Raw genomic sequence first — 25,816 nt, 5'->3', positions numbered from 1 at the left:
CATGCTACAGCTTTTAACAAAATATGGACTCAATTGAAGAGAATCTCTCATACATTACAAACTAGTGGATATTTATGAAGTCCTTCAATCTGCAAAATTAATTAAATTTAGCAATTTGTTCATATTTTCAAAACCATATTCTACCAGAACAGAAGTTTTGGAGAAACTTTCTAGAAAAAACAGAGCTAAAGGCCTCAGGGCCAGGCTGAAATGAAATGAGGGAGCAGGTGGAGGGCTTTATAGCTTAAAGATTTGATAAGTACCAGATTGAAAGTGAAGTTTGTGTATGTGTGTGTGTGTGTCTGTCTAATGTGTATGTGTATACATGAAAAACCATGAATTTATTTCTTAAAGCTGAAGCTGAACATCAAAGCAATTGTACACTGTGTGTGTGTGTGTGTGTGTTAGAGAGAGAGTGAGAGAGGGGCTGAATTTGTTTTGTGTACATGCCTGTGTGTGTGGCTAGGGGATAAGTTTGTGTGTTTGTGTGTAAAACATTGCTGTTGTCAATGTGTGTGTCTGTCAACTGTGCGTGTGTGTGTGCGTGTGTGTGTGTGGTTGTCTTAGTAATCAGCAGGCCTGCCACGCTGAGTTTCCCTGTTATTGAAATCCAGTCAGTGTTTGTTTCTGGCTCTCTAGGAGCGCTTTATAGTGTCGCCAGCGGTGAGGGCCTTCTCTTCAGGTGAAGTGGGGAGCAGTGCTGCTGTAGGAAGCTGCAGTGAAGCTAACCAAGAGATTTTCATCAAACAACAATCCTGACATTTTAAATGGTGCTAAAAATTCTGGTATGAACATATACTTCAGTTAAAGAAAGAAGCAGAGGGGTTTAGATTGTACTTGTACTGTAGTAGGAATTTAAAAAGCAAAGATTTTACAGAAGAATTGAACCTAATTTGTTGTTTTTCTTTGGTATATAGATAATGATACATGTTGTAAAAAACTGAATTCATTTAATTTTGTCTTACATAAAATGCCACTCAGGCTATGACCAATAGACATAAAACCTGGTTTCTTCCCTGGTGATGTCATGCCAGGCCTGCACTGCAGCTGTCTTCACTTATTGCTTGTTTTGGGGGCTTTTTGCCTTCAGTCTGGTCACATGAGACCCACTCCCGAAACATTACTCCAAATAATGCTACTAGCGGTCAATGTATCAGTCAAAACACAACAAAAAGCAGGGTTTTGTCATCTAAAAGATACCAAGTAAAGAGAAAATGCTCAATTTATGATGATGTGATGAATTTATTGACTTCCAATTTTGATTGAACACTTTTCAAAACATTTAGTTCAGGGCTATGAAAAAGCCTGTGTTGATAAAAGATGTTACAGCTTTGCATCTCGTCTCTTTGTCCATCTGTTTCTGTCATTGTCTTCCTCTCTGTTTGTGTATTTGTATAGCTTTCACATCTCTGCCTCTGTTTCTGCTGCCATCTTCCTCTCAGTCTCTTTCATCCATTACAAAGGGACACTTTAACTACAGAGTTTTGCAAAATCCAAAGCTGCCTTTGACACACACACACACACACATGCACACAAACACACAGGGCATCTCATTATTATGTGTGGCTAATGATGGAGAAATGTTAATGGCAGTGCACCATGAATGTCTGCTTTGTGGTTGCTGGAGTCAGGATGAAACACATGTCAGTGAACTGTCAACGGAGATCAGGTAGCAGCAACAATACACACCACCTGCAAACTGTAGTAAATGTCAAGGATTCTCTCAGTTTTATTATGCCTGTTAACACACACACATACACACACACACTTCTCAAAATGACTGACAGCAGAGAGAGACATAGCTAAAGTTGTCAAAGAGCATCAGCTATGCTATGGATTAAAGTCATTAGAAATCCTATGGAAATTTGCCTTGCATACCTAGCACATGTAACAGCTAACCTGCACACACTCACACATACGTTTTGTGAGATTATCTATGCTAACACTTGACTGACTTCTCAGGCTGCTTGCGTGCCAGTGCCCTGTGATTCGACTGTATAGCTAATCTCCTGCCTTGTGTGGTGTCAGGACTCATCACCAATGTAACACAGGAACATGTTGGGAAGGTGAATCATATTGGATGTGGGCTTTAAACTCCATGAATCACATGTTACATCTGACAAGACAGGATTTCGGACTAATATAAAGTATGCTAATCCCTCTGTTGTTTTTACCGGTTAAGTACACAGCTTTCAACCTTTCTCCAGTCACCTTGGGAACCTTCAGGGAACATTGTGCCTTTTCGCCTGGTCAACTTTTTATGTTGTAATTTTTTGAAAATATAAAATATGGAGAGTTTGTGTTTATGTGTGCAGACAATTCTTTGTTATCCTCTTCTTATTGCTTTAATATTTTAATTTTACTTAAAGCCATTTACCTTCTACTTGCCTACAATTTCCAGGTCAAGTTGCAATGACATTTACTAAAAGTAAAGTAAAACATTACTAAAGATATTGAACCATTTCCTTGAACTTATCTATGTTTATCCTGCAGCTGTTTGACTTCACACCTTATTTTAGCTAATTTGGAATCAGCCAAATATCACAAGATGCTGAGGAGTTTTTTTCCCCCACAAATTTGGATCTGTTTGTCTCCCCTCCACTTCTAAATTGTGCATTGGATTTCCCTCTCTGAGCATATCATGAGGTCACTTGAGAGACGCTCTTATAGTTGACTTCTACTCTTCACTGTAATTCCCAGAAATGGAATAAATTTGGGCTCAGGTCTATAATATAACATTATCCCTCTGCCTTAATGGGGACAGAATGATACACAGGTTTCAAGATTGATGTTACCTCAGTTTCACCTTGAATGGTGAAGCAAAAATATAATGTGAAAAGTGAATTATATGTAAACTCTGGAAACAATTTTCAGAAGAGCAGCTTCATCATTAAATGCTAAAACGTACAACTCCAGCTTCAGGTCAAATCATTCGGTAAGTGAAGTTTGAAATTGTGTGGCTGACAGTTGACAGACATTACACTTATTTATTTATCTTCAGGATTAATGCAGGATAGATGACTAAAACATGGAGCCAAATGGTTTATGTGTCGACATTTGGGATAAGACCTCACTCTAATAAACCGGCTCATATAAAAGCGTTTTGTAAATTAAAATCCGCTGCCTTCAGATTATTTTCTAGTTTTCATTTTACTCTTATTTACTTTTTTTTTTTTTAATCATTTTACTCCTTCTGAACACTCACCCTCTCCTTTTTAATTTTATGTTGCTGACTGTGGCGCTTGGAAACCAGACACCTTAAGCTATCACTATATAATTAACAACCATGTAAACACTGTTGAGGGAATCATCATTTGGATTAATTTCATTCAGGGGAAAGAATTGGCTCATGTCACAACAACCGGTGGCAGAGTCGACCCCTGACAGTGGTAGCCGCGGCCCCTGCGAGGCCTCGTCACCATCAAGACTTCGCCTTTTTGACTCATTTGCGCAGCTGTGTCGAGTACTGTTAATGAGCTAATGAGACACTCCCTCTCCGCGTCTCCAAGCGCTTTGGGCAAGGCTGTCCAGCTGCGTAACCTAACAATACAGATGATGTTACACACACACACAGATGCACACACACCCCATCGCCTGTGATAGCTCTTAACCAGCTGATTTGTCAGGGGCCTGGCCAGGCATACAGGCTAAATGTTCCCGAGTCGCGCCTGTCAAATCCCTCCTGATGTTAACGCTGAGACAGAAAAGGGCCAGAATGATGAAATCAAAGCCACGTTGTTGTCAGACCCCAGAGTCCAGCTGTCAGGTTTTTCTCACTGGCTGCATCTCATCCAGATTTTATGTTTTTTTGTCCGAAGGCGGTTTGCCGTTCTTTTTTTGCTCTCTTCCCCTCAATATCAATTTCTCTCATTTGCCCACTTGTATTACTGTCTCCCCTCCTGCTCACTCAAATCACACTACCGCCTCTGGCTTTGATAAAATCGCTTCATTTTTGGTGCGGGCTTTTATCTCTCTCTTTTTTCCATCCAAGGCCGCGAACGGAGGCGCTGTGATTTTCTGTTCCCAGGAGCTACAGATTAAAAGAGAGACGCGGTGTAAACGAATTTCTCGGTGAATGCTGCACTGTGTCTTCCACTCTCAATCAGCATCTCTGTGTTGAGTAAGCAGCGATATCAGACTGTTTTAGTGGATGTATTTTTATAAGCCTTGACATCAACAATTGCAGACAAATCTTATTTGCAGGTGTATTATCTGCTTGCAAATGCAGGCCCCTGCCTCTGATCGCCTTGAATAAATTCAAAAGCATATTTGACTTGAAACTTTCAACCAGAGAGGGCAGTTACACGCTGTGTTTCAGCATGGTGTTACTCTTTAACAGCACTAACAAACACTAAGGCAGTTGACATCTGCTGATGAGTCAGATCTGTTATCAAATATATTCATCACGTCACATTTCCTGTAATGTTGTGCGACATTTCTGAGAAGATGTTTACTTCGGTTAATTGGAGGCAGAAGTGATCATTAGCATCAGCCAATCATGTGCTCCACCCATTAACAATAATACAATATTTAAATCTGCACAGAAATGCTGACTTAAACATGATGACTTGTACACTGGAGGGTTGAGGCAAGATGAAAACAATGATTAAAGCTAGTAATTGATTCTTTTTGACTTCTTAAATACCAGATCTGGTGAACTGGAGTGGGGTTCCATTGCTTTTTGATCATTTTGATTACAGTAACATTATATAAGATTCCCAAAAGGTAATGATACCAGAAAAAATGGCACTTATACAACCACCATTTGCCCTCGGCAGTCGCCCCCCTTTATACAAGTGAAGAGAGAGAGAAAGGAGTGCCAAGGCTGCCCTGATTAATTAATCAGAAACTACAAAGTGAATTATTAACCAGTCTTAGCATGTTGTGTTCACATATTATGCAATATACATGTTTTACGCTTTTAATTATGACAAGGAGACATTGTGGAGGTCTGGTACGAGCATTCCTGAATTGCCTGTGATGTTTTATGCATGGCGCGGACCCGCGGCTTGGTGAGTGTTTAAACGCAGCATTGAGAGAACAGCCTGTTCAGCCCCGCTGTGGTCCAGTGTGGGCTGACTTGGTGGAAAGTGTTGACCTTGTTTTGTTGCCAGCGTGTACCAACGCTGTCCACTCTCATTTAATTCAAGTGTACTGCAGGCTCAAATCAGCGCTCAGGTTGATGTTTGAAGTGGTGACCTGGGAGATTCTCTTTTAAAATGTAAAGTTGAGAAACTTTTTTTTCATTTGTCTGGGAAAGACCTCCTATCAGGCTAATTAGAATGCAGGAAAGCCTTTTATGAAATGTTTGCTCACTGTCTGCTTGTATTGCCAAGACAGCAGCTTATTATGCAATCAGCGCGTTTGGACTGGGACCACCGTCACATGGCGTCCCTACATGCATCCTGTCTCTTTTTCACTGTAGAGAAATGAAACAAAAAAGGAGCCGCAGCAGGAATAAATATTTCTGTAAACACACAGCGGGATCGAAAGTATCGGTCAAGCACATTGATTTTCTGTTGGGGGGTAAAAAAGTGGTTGATACTGTAGGGTGTAGTTACTTTTCACTTCTGAAAGTGTTTTTTTTTTTTTTGTTGCCAGGCACATGTAGTTCTTTAGACCTCCTATTTTTTTTTTCATCCCCCAGAATTGAACGCTGTAAAGCTGGCAGCAAATTCACTGAGCAGTTGTGGAGACCCCGACGCATATGTGACTATTTTACGCTTCTCTTCCATTGACAGCTCCCCTCTCCTGCTTATCTGTCCTCTCTAGGAAGTGACATTTAGCTGTAGTGTGTGTATGTGCATGTGCATATACACCCTATCTCTCTTTCTGCCTTTACATGACCATTTCATGATCCCACATTTCATGGTACATTTCATGCACATAACCACATGAGTCAACATACGCCGCTCCAAAGTATATAGAAAAGTGTTATCTTGCAGCCAGAATCAATGACATATAGAGGTGAAGGGAGCAAGAATCTACATAAGATGAACTATCTATAGCTTCCTATGTCTTCTCTCATGCCGCAATGGTTGTACAGGATGTGTGTTGCCTCTGTAGAAGACAGAAATAGGCCAGGAGATGCTTAAATAAAGCTTTTCTCACCTTTATGCCGGTACGAAATGTACTTTCCCGCATGGATAATAATAATAGACTGATTTAGGCTCTATGTCATATCAGTATAGCGCTGTGTAGGGGAGGGGAGGAACCAAGGAGAGAGCAGTGTTTAGATAGATGGATGTAAGCAGACAGACGGAGAGAGGACAGGATCAGCGTTGTACCTGCATCAGTATGCCACAGTAGCTTCTGCTCTGCCCTCGCTGTTCCTCTCTGCAAACAAGAGACAGCACCTGGCCTCTTCAGCCCTCCTCTCTGTCTCCACAAGAGGATGAATCTGTCATGATGTCCATTAGTGTTATTACTATTCTGACATCCATGAAAGCAGTCAGGGTGTCCCTTACTGTGTTGACATAGCATGAAACCGGCGCTGGCATGCACAGCCTAATCTGACACATCAGATTTACCCGCTCCTACCCCGTCTATTCTACCCGGCATGCAGCAGAGTCGAGGAGTTATCCACTCCTACTCCCCTAAACTTACATACTTATCCACTACTTGCAGCGACTGTGAACCTCTTATGTACTCCCCCATTTTAAAAGTTCTTTCCGGCTGCCGCGGTGCTTGACATCTATCTACTTTTTGGTGGGTTCGGAGTGGCAAAGTGTGGATTTAATGTACAGCACATCTAATATTCAGCTCACGAGTCTGTGGAAATTGAGTTGACATTTGCGGAGGTTCTTCTTATTTTCCACCTGTTGTGATGCAGGGCTGTGCTTGGAAACACACAGTATGATGCTTTAGTAAATGAGTAACGTAATTAGCTCATTCCCTTACATTTTTAAAGTGATGAATAAGGTTGCATGCAATTGTATTTGGATCACTATGACATGTCAAATCTTTGAATGACCAGTAGTCTCTTTACATGATTATTCAGAGAGTTGATTTTTTTTCTTCTAAAAACGTATCTTGTTTCTTGACTCACACTGATCAAATTTAAAATATTTATTTTGATGCTCCTGGGCACATGGGTGGAGTATAACCTGAACTTTTGCCCACCTCTGCAGAGACCAGGGTTCAGTTTCTTATAGAGGTGTCTCTGCCTATTGACTGTTTGGAAATGGGAAGCCAGTGAAGGATCATGTCTTTGTTGCTCTGCTAGGGAACAAAGAGAATCACAGCAGTGATTGACAGTTGGCTCACCTGCTGCTCTCCCTGGCTCTGGGACGCACACTGAGTCCGACTATTGTCATAATATTTCAGTAAGGTTAATGTTACTTGATTATGAGACCTGACCTGTTAGCACAATTTAGCTAAAGTAGCTAATGTTAGCCCAAGTGTGCATTGCTCGGTGTTCCCAGTAGGCTAGCGTTAGCTTTGGTCCGAGGTAGTGGGGTGTGTTTCCAAAACATGAAAGGCAACATCTTGCACTCTTTAGTTGGAACGTCCTGGCTCCAAAGGGAAAAGATGGCACCGACTATAAGCTGCAAAACAAAATGTTTTGACAAAGGAGCACTTGAACACAGTTTTATATTTTTTGCCAATTGTGAGCTTATTCTTTCAGTGAATATCAAGTGTTATACATCATATGATTCAGGGGAACCTGCCCTTTCTTTCTGGTACAGTGTAAAGTCACCATCAAGCCATCATCAAAAAAAACACCCAGTGAAAAAAAACTTGTGTTTTGTTGAATAACTCCATAGTCAACCAGGACATTTTTCTTTTCAACAGGAAAAGTTGTATTCAGGTGTTTTTTGAGCTCCATGTGAAGTTTGCTGCAAATCCACCTTTTTCTCAGTGAGTTACAGCCACTTATTTGCATATCGTCCAGGGTGTTTTTTTAGTCGACAACGTGACAATATTAACATTTTGGTGCTGTCTTTATATTTTGGTCAATATCACCTCTGAGAGTAAATATTATTGGAAAATAGACAACCTAATCTGTTGATATATGGAGGACTGCGATCGTTTACTTTTTGCACAGTGAGTGCACACAGTGACTCGAGTCAAGCCTATAAGCTAGCAAGCTTCTGTTCCCATATCACGTTATTGCACGCACTGTAAATTGGCCCTGATGGTCGTAAAGGCACTGTTCAAGGTGCCTCGGAAAGCTGAGAATCTCACAGTTCAGACAAAAAAAAGCTCATTGATATCGTAAACTGTTCCCAAGTTATTTAATGTTTTGTAGAACATGGCCTAATGTAGCGTCAACGCTACGCTCAGTTCCAGAGGGCTAATGAAAAATGAAAAAGAGAGAAAAATGCGGAGAAAAAGCAAATGAACTGCTGATTATGCACCACAGTCCCCCAAAGTAAGTAAATAAACAAGAAAGGGTAAAATACTAAGTATTAGTGTCAAATTATTGTTATTATTTCACATAAAAGTGAAAGTAATTGACTCTAAATGTACTATTTCTCTATATTTTATCTTAAGATTGTGTTGTATGTCTTGCTGTAAGCCAATTTTCTCATTAGGGCCAGTGGAGAATTTCATCATATGTATGTAGAAAGCATTGTGTGGATGTCACTGCTCCTGGGAGAAAAGCAGGTAACTTGTTGAAAACAAATGTGAACAGCCCCCATGGGCCTCTGATTTTAACAATTTATAAACTGACAGTAATTACATGGCACTTGTTGATTAATGAATGTGAACCCACATCAGTTCAGAGCTTTAATTGTGAATTGATATTTGACACTGTGTTATTAAATGCAGAATGTCTTCAATGAAGTGTCCCCTTATTTTCCCTTTGGTTTCCCATGGATGGATGTTCCACAGCCATTCAGCCCTGGTACCACAAAGTGTGTATTTTGAAGCAAGACAATGAAATTCACTCGGGACTTGGATTTTAGATCAAAAGAAAAACAGTAGTTTCAATTGAGGAAAATGTTGGCCTCCCGCAATGGCTGTTTGTTCCCGTCCCAAGCACCAGAGAGTAAAACGGAGCATTGCCCAGGCTTTGTTCTCAGCCTTGCTGGACACCGATTAGCCATGCTAGCAGCGGCCATGTGGCTCCATGCCTCTGCAGAGTCTCACAGTGAGGGAGGTCTGAATGCTCAAATGTCTGTGCCTGGTTTTTCTTCAACATCAGCAACCAAATCACAAAATAAACACAAATGCTAAATGTATTTTTAGTGGGGTTTTTTTTATTGAATGTGGGCCATGGGCGATATTGGATTTGAAAGCCTGGTCATTGGCAGTGTTATGGACAATTTAGCCGGTTTTAACTGTAACCACATAGTTCACATGGACACGAATAGAGGATTTGATCCTGTTACAGCGACAAGACATCATCATTCCAGAGTCGCAAGTCTTTTAAGTCATAATATGCAACTTCTTGCCCCGAGGCAGCATGTGATTGTGAGACACATCTTCCTCCAATTGAGCTCTCTAACTTGAAACGTTGTGCCTCATGCATGAATGTTTTCTTATTTTTCTCTTATGTTTGTTCTTGCAAAAAGCAATAAGGGGAAAATAAGACAATACTGTGTGGGATTCAACAATCTCTGTTAACTGCCTGAACTTGTCCTAAATCGCTCGTTTAGCCTGATGAATGCCACCTGTTCATGAGCAGGTGCGTGTTTGTGAGATGTGATTGTTAGCAGAATCCACACCCCTAAAATTGACATATAAGGCTGCATATTCTACTCCCTTTGTTGGCGAGTTTCATTCACAAAAAACTTTCCAAAGCGTAAAAAAGCACATTGCAGCTTCAAGTCCGGCTTTCAGAAATCAGAAGGCAAACGCAAATGTAGGAATGACAGTAGGAGATCCGAAACAACTAGAAAACATGAATCGAGCTAACATGTCATCAGAGCAGCTCTACACTGTGACAGTAATAAAGAGGGAATGTTAGAGTTAGATGCTAAAAAAACATCTTTCTTAAGCAAAGCGCTCCTCGATGGGAGCCGGTCATGTGACAGAGATATTAGAGGAGACTATCATAGTCTACAGGTGATGTTACACTGTCAGCTGCAACACAAGATGATGCTGGACAGAGACCTGCAGAGAGACACAGGAGCAGCAATTTTAAGAATGAATCTGTTTGTATGAGAGGTTCTCGCATGAGGCCCGCTGTTTGACTTGAGGCTGAGGAAAGCTGCATGTGCACAGCCAACGACATGGAAGAATAAACTGTAATTAAAAGTCAACCAAAAAGTAAAAAAAAAAAAACACTTATCCTCATCCTTAAAAATATCCCACTGATTTATTATTTTAATGTGATAGAAGAAGTTTAATGTTGCAGCTTTAACTTCAGCTTTCAAAGCACCATTTGAAGAAAAACAAAAACTAATTGGTTGTTGTCTCTCTTTGTCCTTCTGTGTTTGTGTTTCTCTCTGTCTGCAGGATGCCAAGTTTGTGGAGGAGAGGAGGAAGCAGCTGCAGGGCTACCTTCGCATGGTGATGAACAAACTGATCCAGACGCTGCCGGAGTTCACAGCCCGCCCTACCAAAGAGACCCTGCTGTCTCTGCTGCCTTTCTGTCTGTAAGTGGACACACACAGGCGTGTTCAATACAGGATCTGAGCTTTTATGTGAGCATGTGTAGTTGTGTCTGTGTGTGTGTGTGTGGAATAGATGCCAGTACATGCGTCCAGGTGCAGGGCTCCTATCTGTGAAAGATTGCTGACATTTTCAACGAGAACAATCAGGAAATGTGATAAAAAGAAAGGAGAGAAAGGAAGATTCAAAGGTGTGAATCCTGATTTTACCACCGCAGACATCCAATTCTATACTTACACGACCTCTAAAACGGAAAAACTGTCAGTTTTTAGCAAGAGTTTCATATCAATTCAATGAACGACATTTTAAAGAAGAATTAGCTGCCACAGCTGTAGTGATAGTAGCAGTTACAGGATACAAAGCGGGAGGATTAATGTCACTGAAAATGTCAAATCCCTTGTAAACAAACTTCCCTACGTTTTACACTCATACACATATTCACACATACAGCGTATATGTTCTGTCACGCACACATCTTCACACACACTCAGAGACACACTCAGAGTAGCATGTGTGAAAGTGCATGATGCCTCGGCCACCCACCTACCTACCAGGCTACATCAGAAAATTAGATGTTCCAGTCATTTCCTGTCAATATTCGCATCGTTTTTCCACTCACTGCGATCAGTCAGCGAGCGTGACCTGTCACACCGTCTGACTGGAATGTCATTTCCTCTCTGGAGACATCATCATGAGTCATGACACCAAAACAACAACAACAACAACAACGTAGAGTAATTTACATAGACGTAAACTCCTCCCTCTGTGGGCTTGTTTAAAGCCAATGGAATTTTTATGTTTATAGCTTTAATTATTTTGATGGAATGGAAGTTTTTGTTGCTAGAAAAATTATATCATTTTACAAGGCTTTTCAAGGCATGCCACACAGCAACAATATTATCAATATTTAATATTGTACATTAGTATAGTTACATTCAAAATGAGAAGTAATTGTCCAAAAGCTGTAGTCCAATAGAATAGAAGTGGACTCAAAGGCCTATAAAAACCTCCAAAGCACAGACAGCTCATTAGTCTGTGGTCTGTAGTTGGTCTGCAGCGAGAGGCTTAATAATTATGTCTCTCTTTCTCATATCTCTGAGCTGAAATGGGAACTTTTCTATTGCATGAATGGCATGAAATATTAGTGTCAAGCGAGCTGAGTCTGCTCGTGACATCATGAGACTACTTTCTGCTGTTCCTCCCACATTACGGTATTGTTTTTTCAGAGTTAACTCTATCTTCATTCATATAGTATGTAAGTCTGTCTTACACAGATACTGCATGGTGGTCTACTTGGTGGTGTAAAAAGCCTAAATGATTTAATCCTTGTTATTGGTCAAAACTCTTTGGCTGTTGTATTTAAAAGTTAGCGATAAAGTTCAGATGACGCAACAAAGAAACAACAACAGTGAGATTGCATGACGACATCTTGAGGATCATATCATCTAACATGTTTCACAGAGGCTACAAACATATCTGCGTTTGATGAAGTTAAATAGCGACAGCTGACAGAGAGTTGATAGTTCAGGACTTTCACTTGCATATGCAGCTCTGTCATGGCCTGTTGTGATCTGTGCTGACACTGGAATCCTCATTGCTGTGACTCAATGGAGTTGGAGCCGACATTTGATCAACACAAATCAACAAACCCTTATAGTCCTGGTTCATGTGTGTGTGTGAAACGCTACAGTTTCTTGCCACAGAGTCCCTTTGTTATGATGTTACTCTGAGGCCTGCCAGTGTCACGATACTTGATGTTACTGATGTCACAGATACATGATGTTACTGATGATGATGTTACTGTCTTGTCTGTTCAGTTGGTGTGATCAAACCTGTGCTAGTCTTATAATGAGGGATGAAAGCCTGATTAGTGTGGACATCAACGGAGAGGGAAGTGGAGAGGAAAGTGAGAATACTGCCTGACCATAAGTGGAAATCATACTTTGCAAACAAACAAACAAAAAAACAATTTGTCAAATATGCCATACATTGCTTAGACACTCATAAATATTACAAATGGGTAAACGTCAGATCTACTTTTCTTTAAAGCAATAGGTCACATTTTGGTAAATATGCTTATTTGATATGTTGCTGAGAGTTACAATGAGATCAGTACCACTCTCACAGTTGTACTGTAAATATTGAGCTACTGCCAGCAGCCAGTTAGCTTAGTACCTTAGCTTTGCTTGGCATTTAGACTGGAAACAGGGAGAAATGGCTAGCCTGGCGCTGTCCAAAGGTTAAATAATCTACCTAATCTGCCTCTTAACTCATCATATTTTATCTTGTATGTCTTAAGGCATAAATCAGCATGTTGCGGTGTTGGGGAGATTATGTGCCAGACTATTTCTTGGCCTGGAGCAGTAACTTCCTGGAGTCTTAAGCTAAGTTAGCTAGCTGCTGGCTGTAGCTTAATATTTAATGAACAGACATGAGAGTGATATTGATATACATATCTAAGTCTCAGTAAGAAAGTGAATAAGTGCATTTCACAACATGTTGAGTGTGTCTCTATTTGTCATTTGTTTGCCATTATCTGTTTAAAGCCAATTATCCTCTGAACCTCCACAATACCATCAGATGTTGTTACTGGCAGATTCGTGACACAATGGCAAAGGCTATATAAGGGTGGAGAGATTAAAACATGAGATGGCAGATGTTCAGGTGCATTAAGAGAATTAAAAGCCAGTGGAGAGAGAAAATGACAGGAAGCAGTTTAGTGAGAAAGATGAAGGGAAAAGGGCAGCAGACGACGGAGGGAAAGAAAGATGGGAGGGTTCACATGGGAAGGTCTGAGGAGACAGAGGAAAAGGGGAAAGACAGATTGGACTTCAGCACTCCCGATCTCCTGCTGAGGCACTCGTTGCTCAAAGGCCAGATGGATCTCAAAACTCCTTAATGATGCTGCAGTGACCTGAACACCTCATAAAATTAAGGGGTAGTTACTGGTAATGGAGTGAATTATTATGTTAGTTTCAGTGCCATAAAGCCAAAGATAAGTCACTACTTTGTCACCTCTTTGAAATATTAGATTGAAATTAAGTCATTCAAAAACCTTATCCCACGCCAATCCTCTGGTTGAGTTTTGTCATAATTAGTCACTCAGACTAATGAGAGAAAAACGTACTTGGAAGGGTTCCCACTGCTTTGATTAAACTAAGCAGTGGTTGATGAAAGCACTGACATCAGGCCATGCTATTTGATTATACTCACCTTCACAGATAGTATATAAAAGTAAGAGTGAATGGCATACCTGGTGTATCTTTTCACTTGCACTACACAGTACCTACATACCTAATAACTAATGACATTTCCATCAGCCTTAGTTGTACATAATATTGCTAACATAATGCTAAAATAATATAGCGAACATGACAAACATTATACCTGAATATCATCACGTTAGTATTGTTATTGTGATCATGTTAGCATGCTAACATTAGCATATAGCTCAAAGCACCACCATTTAAGTACTACTTCACAAAGCTACTAGTATGACCGTGTATTTTTAGTCTTGTTTATTCTTAGCCATGTTGGCTTAAAAGTTGAGCATCGAAGAATTAATGAATGTCAAGAACGACAGTTGAAAACCCTGGAAAAAGCTGGTACTGCAAGTGGACCTTGAGTTGGGATTGTTTTGTCAAATAACATAGTTTTGTGTATTTTGTTAATTGTATTTTCAATGATGATCACCAACTGAAGGTGATCATTAACTTACTTCTTAGTTAAACACTACCACTGATATGTAATTTATTTATAAGTAACGGGTCCGGCTGTACTAAACGTTTATTTGTGCTTGAGAGCTGTGATGTGTACAGATCTCTCTGCGTCTCTCCACACTCACTTCTTTTGACTTGCATGCTGCAATTTTCCTCACTTGTCTGGAACAGCAACGCGGTCACACCTCTCCATAGATTTGCTACCACTTAGTATGCAGCTCGGCCTCAACGCATTTATGCTTTACTCAGAACACAAAGTACACACACTCAGTGTGGGCTCTCGTCTTATTGACCTACTGCCTCAGAAAAAAAGTATTGCGGACCTTTGTTTCACTGTCAAGAGCAGTTTGACTTCAGAATGAGGATGTAACCTTTTATCGTGCTGGCTGAAATTTTTGGTGTGTCTGCTTTACGTGAGAGGCTTACTGTCTGTGTGTATGTGGAAGGAAATACAGACGGAATAGTTCATTATCCAGCCTGTACTTTTCACAGCACCCCACCTCCTGCTGTTAGACAATCAATTTGATGCATGCTTTTGTTTGTGTACCAGTTTACTCTAATTATGCTCCTCTGCAGTCAAATTATTAATATTCCAGCAGTGCCTGGGAAAGTTATTATCCTGCACAAGTCAATATCATGTCCAAATGGGGGGACAAGCACATGCTGAGAGCCAGAAAAAAATCTATAAGCCTAATTAATTTAGGACATTTAGCTACTTTACCCAGTTTGATATGAATAAATGAGATGGCATGCAGTTTCAACTCTACATGCTGCCCCCAATTTAGTATGATTTTTGCTGATATAACTCCCCGTCGCATCACTTTTTGGTCAACCTTGGTCACATTCAAATTGTGTGACTGCACTTGATTGAACTCGCCTGGTGCCGTGGAGATACGGCAATAAGAGCTGCTGCTCAATGTACATTTTTTACCCAGAGGAAAAGGAATAACGTTCACCATATTAACAAAGTTCAGGCTGCTCTGAGATTGGCTCGTCATGCTTTCCCCCCCAAAGCAGTTTGATCTTGATGGTTATGACACGGACACTTTGCAACCATACATTTTTCATACCTAAGTTTGACTTGTGCTTACATGGCAGCGCTTCTTCCACCTATCTGCCCTTTTCCACACCACACAGCCTCTCTTGGCTCTTAAGGCCAAAACATACCGCTGCTGAACGGCGTGTGTCAAAAGAGCCGCCCTTATTATTTTCTATGTATAACCCCCACACTTCACGCCACTGTCCTGTCCTTTTTTCCAGAGAAAAAGATGTTTTGTACTTCAAGACAATGTTGGCCCAACTACAGACGTTATTTACTAGTTTGTTGCTTGCTTTTCACTGTACTTTTAATTATTTCACTTGTGCCTTCATCTACAAGGGAAAAACTAATTAATTGTTTGTTGATCTGCTGCTTTTAAAACATAATCTCACTGCTCAGATTATTATTTTTTTCAAGTTATTAATCAAAAAATAGACAACTACAATAGCCAACTCACCCATGGCATTTCGTTGTCCCATGCTGTACTCATAGGACTGCAGTTACATCCAGTTAACTATTATATTTATGCGCTGCAGCACAACACTTCCTGTAGGTGCTAGGGGCGGCGAGTGATGTGCGTCATATGACACACCGTGGTGAAGTGTTTTCAGCTTTACTGTGCTGCTTTTTCAGCGCCTGCTGCCTCCCATACAACCATATGGCTTGTGGTGACACTTGTAGCCAAAGCACCTCACCATGAGTGCATTTATTTTTAGGATGTGTTGTCCGAGTGGGAATCACACTCCTAACACAGGACCGCCCAGATGTCCCAGATAACCTTAATCACAACTCTACCAGCTGGGATGCATCATTAAAGAGGCCAGCACTGTTGTTTTGGACATCAACATGGAAATGCCCTCTTCCTCTGATCTTAATATTTATTGAAAATCCCTTTCTCAAGCACTTGAACTCCCCACTCCTCTGACACAATCATTGCCTCATCGTGAAAGATGTCTTGGGGATGAAATGCTTCAGAGGTAGAGCAGGGGACCACAAGGTGTTTCAGACAACAAGAAAGCATTTAACCCCAGGCATTCAGTCTCCCTGCTTTGCTTTTCCGTCCTTTTGACAAGTGCCTCTCATTCATCCTCATCGTTATCTGATAAGACTCAGGGATCAAGGGTTCACATGTTGTGAAGATGGTAGTCATGGTAACCAGGGTGATGATGTCATCAAGTGGCCAAGATTATTTCCTCCTGAGGAAAGTCTGGGAAGTCTGAACATCATCACAAGATCTGAGATTAATGAGATCTGATCTGCTGTGTGTCACAAATAATTCCTTCCTGTGGTGAGAGCAGGGATAATGAGGGTTTAGATGTGGATAATATTAAAAAGGTATTAAAAGGGATATCTGGAAAGCTGACCAACTAAGTGCTGCAATGAAGACAGCACATCAATAGTTTTTTATGTCATTAGAATTAATTTCTCATCTTAGCCGAGATGTTCTCTCTCTCATAACTAAGCATGGTAGGCCTGCCTCTCAATGTTGAGGAGACATTTTTTATTTTGGAAATATGTCTAAAAGAAGAAAGAAACCAACCTCCAAACTCCTTAAATCTTTGTTAAGACAACTTTCCAAAAACAAAAGAGCAAAAGTGTAAAGAATAGATTAAGCAGTGTATTTATCTGCTTTAATGTAAGCTACAAACGTTAGCATGTCCAGCTAACTAGTTTACTTTTTACGGTAGTAACCTAGTGTTATTTCCAAGGTCAGGAGTTAGCATATCATTAACTAATAACATTAGTTTGTAAGGTTAGAGGCTGTGTTTTTAAAAAAGGCCTGTCACACCTAGTACATACTACATGTAGTATTTTACTATTGTGTGAAAGACACTCTTTAACGCTATCATAGTTTAGAATTATGTTAGCATTTCTGACCTACTCCTTATCGGATTTGAGGAAGCTTACACTCCAGCATCTGCAGGTAACATTACCTGAGATATGTTATGTTTGCCAAACATATCAATTCTCATCCTAAAAGCTATTTCTCTTGATAAAAGTGACATAGTGACAAAATGTTTAAAAATACGAACAAAATGAGTAAGTAAGCTAGCAAAATGGGGTTGCGTGGGACATGCAGCTTTAGTTATAGTTTTGTAGCATGATATCATGTATGTAGCCATCAAGTGCATATTTAAGAACCCCTTTTAAAAACAAAAACAAAAAACAATTCAGCTGGAAATATTAAAAAGTCAGCTGGAGACAGTGTTTTCAACCAACTCATGGAGCTAACGTTAGCTTAATTACCTAGCTAGGTACAGCTAATAAAATCTGCCAGCAATGGTAGTCATTTCAGCCGGCAAAATCAACGGTTGCTTGTTAGAGATGAGAAGTCGTCTTTTGTCTAATTCAGCCTGAAATCAAGGACCCTTTGTTTCAAAAATTACCAAGAATTTCAAGTGATAAATCTGCCACTGTTGTCATTGTAGACTGCATCTGAGCTGTGTGAGAATTGAAAGCTGGACAGGCTTAGCAACAGCCAATTTAATACGTTTCTGCACTCTCTGGCCACATCATTAGGTACACCTGTGTTCCAGTTTTTGTTGATGTTGTCAGAAAGGTGATAATTCTACTCTATGTTTATTATTGAGGTCATAGTGGACGGTGGTGGTGTACTGGGGTGCATTATATCGAATAGTGTTCCTAATATTTTGTGCACTCCAGTAACACTTTTCATTATAACGCACTCCAGTACACCACCACCCACTACGACCTCAATAACAAACATAAAGTAGAATTATCACCTTTCTGACAGTGTCAACAAAAACTGAAAATATATAAGCTTCGTAAATGTAGAATTTATGGCAGAGCCTGGTTTTCCAGAAAATGTTCTCTGGCAGAAGGGAAATGATGCATTTAAGTCTCCAGATGCAGCATCAGTGTTTTGTTTTGAATAATAAACTTGGTAATAAACTTAACCAAATGTTCATTTAAAGTCTTAAGCTCATTTCTTCTCCTTCCTACTGTTCTCTCTCATCCAGAGACACTCCCCAGGCCAATGACGGCGGAGCCAAGACTCCCCGGTCCAAAACGTCATCCCGCTTCCCCAGACTTGGTCGCAGCCGCAACCAGGAAACCAGACCTGAACCCCAGAGTGGCGACCTTTAACCCCAGAGCCTTTGAACTAATAATCTCTAGTCTGAGGATAACAACGCTCCTGGGTCCACCCTGGACTGTGACACACAGGCTCACAGTGTGAGAGGACATTAAAGGCGTCTAACGGACCTTCAAAGCCTTACAGATAAAAAGCCTCAGCCAAGGTGGGGAGACGGATGCGTTCACATCACAGGACTGTCTATGAGAATATGTAAATGTTTCTGTGTGCAGCCTGGCTGAGTAAAGGATAAATGACTCCCCAGAGGCTGCCTATCGATGGACCCAATCATATAGCACCTCTTACCTCACTGAGAGAAAGAAAGACACTATAAACTGCACATGGACTCACATGGACTGCCCTCTCTTATCTCATACACCATGAGATGACGGGGATGTGTTTTATTTCTTACTATGCTCAGTTTTGTAGTGAAAGTGTATCATGGTCACAGTGCCTACAGTGTTTTTGTAGCTGCTTTCCTGCTCTGGGAAGGGAGGGAAGGGTACATAGAGAGGTGAAGAGGGGGTACATTAAAGTATTCTCTCTGGGAATGAAATTTATTTTTCAGCTAATGTGTCAGCATTTTGGTGCCATTACATTTTAGACAACGATGATTCACAATCTCTGGCATGGACCACCAAGCAATGGGCATTCCTTTTTCCTACTTCGGTTATTTATAATATTATGGCTGTTATAGATAATAATCTGCAGAAAGTGTAACATATCTTGATGTCACCAGAGAAACAGTAATCATCAAAAATATCTTTTAAAATCCACATGATGATCATATTAAAGGATTAGGGTTAAGCACCACTGATAACACAAAAATCGGTTATTGAGAAATTTCACAAATAAGCATAAATTCTTGCTGTTTCCTCTTAAAAATATCTTTTCTCACATGCTCATGTCTTAGATTAGTTTCAAGTATCTTCTGTGATGTGTAGGATGAATTCATGTCAGAAAAATTTACGAGTTTAAAGGAAGGGAAACCTATTCAACAATCAAAAAAAGTTGCAAGGTGTGTTTCGTACGGTTTACCCCACACTATCGTACATCACATAAATAAGGGTCTTCATCAAAGGTGGACTGGCTACGATAAAAAAAAAATGTTTTAAACTAATGCTTTTAACTAATGTGTCTTAGGATTTAATGCGGCGTTACAGTGCAAATGAATGTTTTAACGATGACTAAACACTTGAAGAAAAGCTGCTTGTTAGAGTGCAAGGAAAGGGCTGCTGAGCATCAAGTGTGTGTAAAACAGAAGCTCATGCCGTATGTACAGATTACCCAAGAGTAGTCAGAGACTATCTTCAAACGAGGAGTGACTCGAAGGGTTTCCGGAAAACTTGAATCAAAGGGTCGGCTCACAAAATGGTAGACACTGTTCACCGTCTATGAGGGGAAGTGAACAAACACTTGTGGGTTTTTAATTACGCTGTTATTCTATTATACAAAAAGACCCTCACAAGTATCCGACTTTTAGTAAACACTGCGATGTTGTCAGGAAATTCACACAGGGATACCGTCAGTTTTGTTTTGTTTTTTTCATCAGACTTCCCTGAGACCGTTCACAGAATAAAACCGACCAAAACATCAACATGGGAAAGAAAAGAAGGTATAGCAACAAAACTTTCGAATGTTGCTTTTTAAGAAATTATTTCACATATTGACATTCTTACTTTTTCTCAGTCTGACAAATGGCACTGTTGCATCCTATTTAGACGACATGTAATGTGTAAACATGGATTTCTATTAGTCTTCTTATTAAAGACTATACTCTGCTGTGATACAGTGAAACAGGTGATATTTTTGGTGTAGCACTGCCTTATATGCACTAGATCCCACTGCATTGGACTATATTGTGTAATGCTGACAACATTGTCACAGTCTCTCCATTATAACAATAAACAAGTAGCCTTTTCATAGACATCTTTTACAGTGAAGGTTGGGATCCATTTGTCTCTGGGACCACTGCTGGATCTATCTTCTCTGCACAAATATCCATATTGTAGTTGAGGTAATGCACAGGATGACATCGATCTCTGAAAGCTGTGTTGAAAAAAACCCTGCAGGACAAATCTGGTGCTATTTTATCTTATCTTTCTCTTATTGTTGGCAAATCCCATGAAAATACCAAAAGCAACAACAAATGTAACCTACTAACAAGAATTGTCTGTAGCTAGGTTTCCATCCAAATTAAGTGCAGACTTTTACAAAATTTCCAGAATTTCTGTAAAAGAAAATTTGAATTAATACACGTTTCCATCCACTGCAGTTTTTCGGATATTTGGAGTTGGGTCATCAAGATAAGTTGCCATCAGACAGCCCTTTCCTTTGGCACTACATTTTCTCAACCGTAAAACTTGGTATTCCTACACATGTCAGGCACTATTATGCCGTACATCAGCTGTTTGGGTCAGTGCATAGCATGTGTAGGATTATGGAAGTTATACGGTTTAGAAAATGTAGCGCCAAAGAAAAGCGCTGTCTGATGGCAAGGTAAAGCGGTGAAAATATTCTAAATATAGCGTACACTTAAACTGATATTGATTTTTTTTTTAGGTGGCTAAAATTCATTTTGCTGCTGGCCCTTTCCACAGCAGTACATTGCTTAGCTTCCGTGCCGGTACTTCCACCTGCTTCTCCAAATGGGTGGGGTGTGGACTGCCATCTACTGCAGGTAATACACTGACTATGGATAACTACCTCACACAACCCCACTTCAAAAATTCCGAACTATCCCTTTAAACCATTTCAGAAAAAGGGGGCGCAATGAGATGACATAATTAAAACAGCACCTGTCACAGACATTTCTGTGTGTTTCACGTATTAATTTGAGGAGAGTTACAGTCTCTGTCAGCATTTTACATCTCTTCAGTAGAGTGGAAACGTTCGGGGTAGGTTAAGTCTCATGCTTCATGTACGTCATGATTTAATTGCTAAATCTGTATCCATTACACTTTGCTTTTATCGATCTGCCAACTTTTCCACCTCAGCCAAGTATAACTTTTTTTTTTTGCAATATTTCAAGTTTTTTTCAATTTTTTTTGCATTTCCACTCTGTTTTTTTTATGTGCAAATTGAAAATACGAATAAAAACTGGTGGATGGAAACACACCTAGAGTAGTCAAAGCCAGATAAAGCTTATCTCTCTGTGCCAAAGACCTTCTATGATAACAACATATCAATGAAGACATACTGTTGCACGGGTTGACATGTCCCTGAAATTAGCTCCAACAAATACACAGTTTACTCCTGAATGAGTATGGCTTGCTAAAAGCTAGTTTTAGGAAATGATTAAACCATTTTTACAAATTCACAAATATATTTGTGATTTGTTTTACATCTTCAGGAGGAATGAATTAGCTCAGGGACAGACAAGCTGGGGAAATCAGAAAGTGCAGAGAGACTGGCAAAAAAAGGTTGTTTTTGGTCTTTTCATGGGTTTTGTTGATGATATAAAAAATCTAGATATATTTATCACCAGCCTTATCCTTTCAACCAGGAACTTCCCTTTATTTTTTTCCAGATATCTGAAAGATAAATAATGTGCTTGTCTCTAGTTTGAAACAGGACTCTAAGTCAATATTTTTTCTCCTATGGCTTGAAGCTCTAAATGCTGAATATATCTCAGGTGCTGTTGAGAATGCACAAACACAAGCCTTTCATTGATAATACCAAGAAAAAAAGAAGAGATTGTTGTTCAGAGAGGTTCCTGGTGGACATGCAGGTTAACCCTGTCTTGAGGTTTTAAACGTCGCCATGATATGATGACAAGCATCAATATTCTTTCAAACAGCTCCATCTCCTTCCCTCAGCATCCTCTGGACGCTGGCAAAGGAAGGAAATCTCTCTGTACTGTACCTTGAGGCTGGTGATCAGAGCGACGACAAGCAAAAGAAGCGGGATTAGTTTATTGAGATGCAGCCAAAGTGTTCTCTTGCAGTATGCCATGTCTGTTCTTGTGTACATTTCTGTCCTTGCCTTAGTCAGCAGTCAAGCCTTATCTATCAGTGTCACATCGAAGAGGGGCTGAACAATAAAGTACAGTGTACATACATTAACGAAGCCTGTGTCAGTGTTGTGATTGGTAAACTTGTTGCCTGTTTTTATGCATGAAGGCAAAAGGTCATTTGGCAATTCTGCTGTATGAATAAGCTTTTGTGTGTGAGTGCATGTCTATTCACAACGACATCTGCGCATTCATGCATGTGTCGGTACATACGGTAAGTGTGCATGGCGAATTTAAATACAGACAGGTGTATAACTAAAGTGTGCATGTGTTTATGTAAAGAGATGTACGCGTCAACGCACGCATTATATTCTGCATATGTACTGTATGCATTAATGGATGGATAGATACTGAGAAATCCATCTTCGGAGCATCTGTGGCCCTCCATGCATCTGTTTCGCTTGTCCAGTTGTTTTTTAACCTTCACTGCTTCACTAAGCGGTCTCTGAGCTTTTATTCAAACCACCCAGCCATTTTTGGAAAGGACTTTTTTTTTTTGCTGTTTCGGGTTTGCTGTAGCAGGTCGGTGGAGAGAGGAATGGCGAGGGTGTACAAAATGCTCGTTGTCCATTGACCAGAAAATTGGTTACAAGCCCGTTTAGGATCTGGATGGCTGCTTTTGGCAATGTTAGACAACATACACACACACACACACACACACACACACACACAACTGGCTGCATGCAAGCCAAGTACACAGGGCGCTGACACAAATATCTAATGTTTCTGTTGGTTTTAATAGAAAAGAACAAAAATACAGTAGAAAAGCCAACAGGTGCCTGGCTTAGCTTTGTCCAACATCAGTTAAAACCTGTTTAAAAGTGTGAATAACTTTAATAAACGTTTCTGAACATATACAGGCCAGCTTTCTTATGTAACTATTATGATAGGTGTTTTAAGTTTGGTAGATGTGGATGTGTGTAGGAAGAGATTTTAAGATGGGAACTGACATCACACATCAGGGGTGGATCTAACTTTATTAACCACTGATGAAGCACACCTGGTGGACACCATAAGGGTAACTGTGGAAGTGATCCCTCGGAGGTTTGACTTGTTGTTTTGCACTGTGTAACAATTTGGATCTTTTTATACACCCTTAAAATAAAAGCAGAACTGCTTGCATCAAAAGAAGAGCAGAATGACCAAAACCAGAGGAGGCTTCCCAACCGGATCTGCTACAATCAGCCTCACAAGAAGGCAATGCATCACGTGGATGATCAGAGTCCAGCTCTGAAGCTATAGATGAGGCAAACTTATTCTCCTCTCAGGCTGGAGAAACAGAATGCACACATGAGGGACAAATGGGAGTACCTTCATCATACAGAGCTCAGGCTGTGAGCACGCAAAGTGAAAGGTAGGCCACATTTTCAAATTTTGGATGATTAAAAGTCATTACAACCTATGTTTTCGTGCTTTTACATTTTATTTACTACAATTAAAGTAGTGGATGTGCAGCAAATTATTTGAGCACCTGTTGAGCTCCTTTGCCCCAAGTGAGCCTCTCAGGATGGCACTTCCTCGCAGACTGTGATGAACCAATCAAATGCTTTAGCATGTACAGTAGATAAAGTTAAGGGAGGAGAGCTAATGACAAGCACTCGTGTCAATCCTGTCTGTCTTCATACTCCTTCATATGTGTGTGAATATTTTTGCCTCACAACTGTAGCAGACTCGTGTGTGAGTATTTGAGTGTGTGTCATATTTGTAATTTGAAATTTAAGTGCTGTATTTATCAGACTATTAAAAAAGAAATGTTGAACTAAAGTGAGAGCAAAAATCCTTGACTTTTAATCCAGAGACTAAAAGCTATTTATCACATTTCTTCAAAATGCTCTTTAATTTAAGAGAGCTGCAGAGGTCTGACTTATGAATAGATGTGAGGTGAGCACACACCTTTTGAGTGACAAAAGCAGAACAGTGTACATATAATTTAGAATAAGATAGTTTAATAGATGTTACATCACTTTTTTTTTCCTGCATTCATAAGGGGTGCAATCAAGAACAAAGAGACAAACAAAATCAGTGTGAGCTCCTCACATTTAACTTTTCTTTTGCACTTCCACTGAAACAGCTGTGACACACTAGATAAGGAAAGGTGTGCTGTGTCTCCTTTTTCTACCTGACTGGAAGCTTCATCCGCTACAGAGAGCTGCTCTTGAGCCAAGACTGTCCTCGTGGCGACGTCCACCAGTCAAAATATGAATAAATTTGCCTTGCTGCACCTCGTCCCCTTTTTCTTTGTCTCATATTTTCTTCTCTCCTTGAGGGTATGGAGGTCCTTCTTGGCTCGTTTTACAGGACTGCATATAATTACCAAGCGCTTACCTTTGTGTGAGGAACATCAAGGAGACGGAAACCCTGGTTTAAACAAGGTCATTGTATAAGCAGTCCTCCTATCTCTACAACGCACAATACTGGCTTGGCATCGGGACGCATGTTCATTATAATGATAAGGAACAGACTGATGTCTCAAGCACCCTATAGACAACAGGCCCTTTAGGAAGGAGCTTCCTAATAGAAACCAAGATTAGCATGTGCTTTATATTTATGCTTGCTAGGCGGGGAGGAGCAGATGTTCCTCAGAGACTGTGGAGTCTCCATCAGCTTTGCTGAGCTGCGTTGATCTGAAGCGCTTGTGTCAGTAATTACAGTAACTTTTAGCTTGATGAGGCATTTTGATAGTTCATAGAAGACAATTTTCAATACTGTGGTTTCCTGATTTAAAAAGTGGTGTGGTCTGCCATGTGATGAGCAAAACCAAAATTCCTAAAAAGGACTTCTCCAATAGTTAAAATGATAGTTTGATTATAAATACCACAGTGTACAGTACGTGTATAGATAACACATACTTATATGGTTAAAACTACCAACAATGGAAAAATCTATTATAATATTTGACATTTTACACGTGGTTAACATGTAAAAATGTATATATATAATTAAGACATGAGTTTAACTAAATGTTTTTGATTTAAGCACATTTACACACAGGGGAAGGGTCAGAAAAAATGGGATTTTTTTCTTCATTTGAATTATGAAGGAAAGTACTTGTGACACTGACATTCAAGTTCAAAATGGTCAAAACCAAGTATCAGGAATTTAGAGAAAGAAATTCTATTTTTTTTAATCAATTATAAATCTGAACTCTATTACATTGAAAATTAGATATAATCAAAACAATTTTTTAAAAAAGTTTGATCATTACCAAGTGTCACAACCTGGCTCCTAGGCTGTGACAAAAAACAGAAACATAATGGATATTGAATAATAAATTTAATTTATTTATAGCAATTTGGTAGAATTCAAAGTAAATTCATTTACAATAAATTGGTAAAAAAGAGACATTTATTTACAGCAAATGAATAAAAAAAACAAAACAGTTGATAGGT

At 39.9% G+C, this 25,816-nt stretch overlaps 1 protein-coding gene across 8 annotated transcripts in view; it reads left to right on the top strand.

Annotated features, from left to right (window-relative positions):
• The window catches only part of snx29 (sorting nexin 29), a 149,540-nt gene extending 127,061 nt beyond the window's left edge, over positions 1 to 22,479 (top strand). The window contains exons 20-24 of one of the 8 annotated variants that reach the window (XM_042398261.1): positions 10,408 to 10,547; positions 18,303 to 20,030; positions 20,355 to 20,914; positions 20,978 to 21,095; positions 22,234 to 22,479. In XM_042398261.1, coding sequence (XP_042254195.1) covers positions 10,408 to 10,547; positions 18,303 to 18,429 — 267 coding nt within the window. In that variant the 3' untranslated portion in view covers positions 18,430 to 20,030; positions 20,355 to 20,914; positions 20,978 to 21,095; positions 22,234 to 22,479. Of the gene's footprint in view, positions 1 to 10,407; positions 10,548 to 18,302; positions 20,915 to 20,977; positions 21,096 to 22,214 lie in introns of all 8 variants that reach the window. The other 7 variants (XM_042398262.1, XM_042398258.1, XM_042398256.1 and 4 more) reach the window with 7 other exon arrangements.
• The last annotated feature ends 3,337 nt before the right edge of the window (positions 22,480 to 25,816 follow it).

The sequence above is a fragment of the Thunnus maccoyii genome, chromosome 20 (assembly GCF_910596095.1).
Source record: "Thunnus maccoyii chromosome 20, fThuMac1.1, whole genome shotgun sequence".
Taxonomy (NCBI): domain Eukaryota; kingdom Metazoa; phylum Chordata; class Actinopteri; order Scombriformes; family Scombridae; genus Thunnus; species Thunnus maccoyii.
Note: the sequence above shows the minus strand (reverse complement) of the source record. Positions and strands in the feature narration are given on the sequence as shown.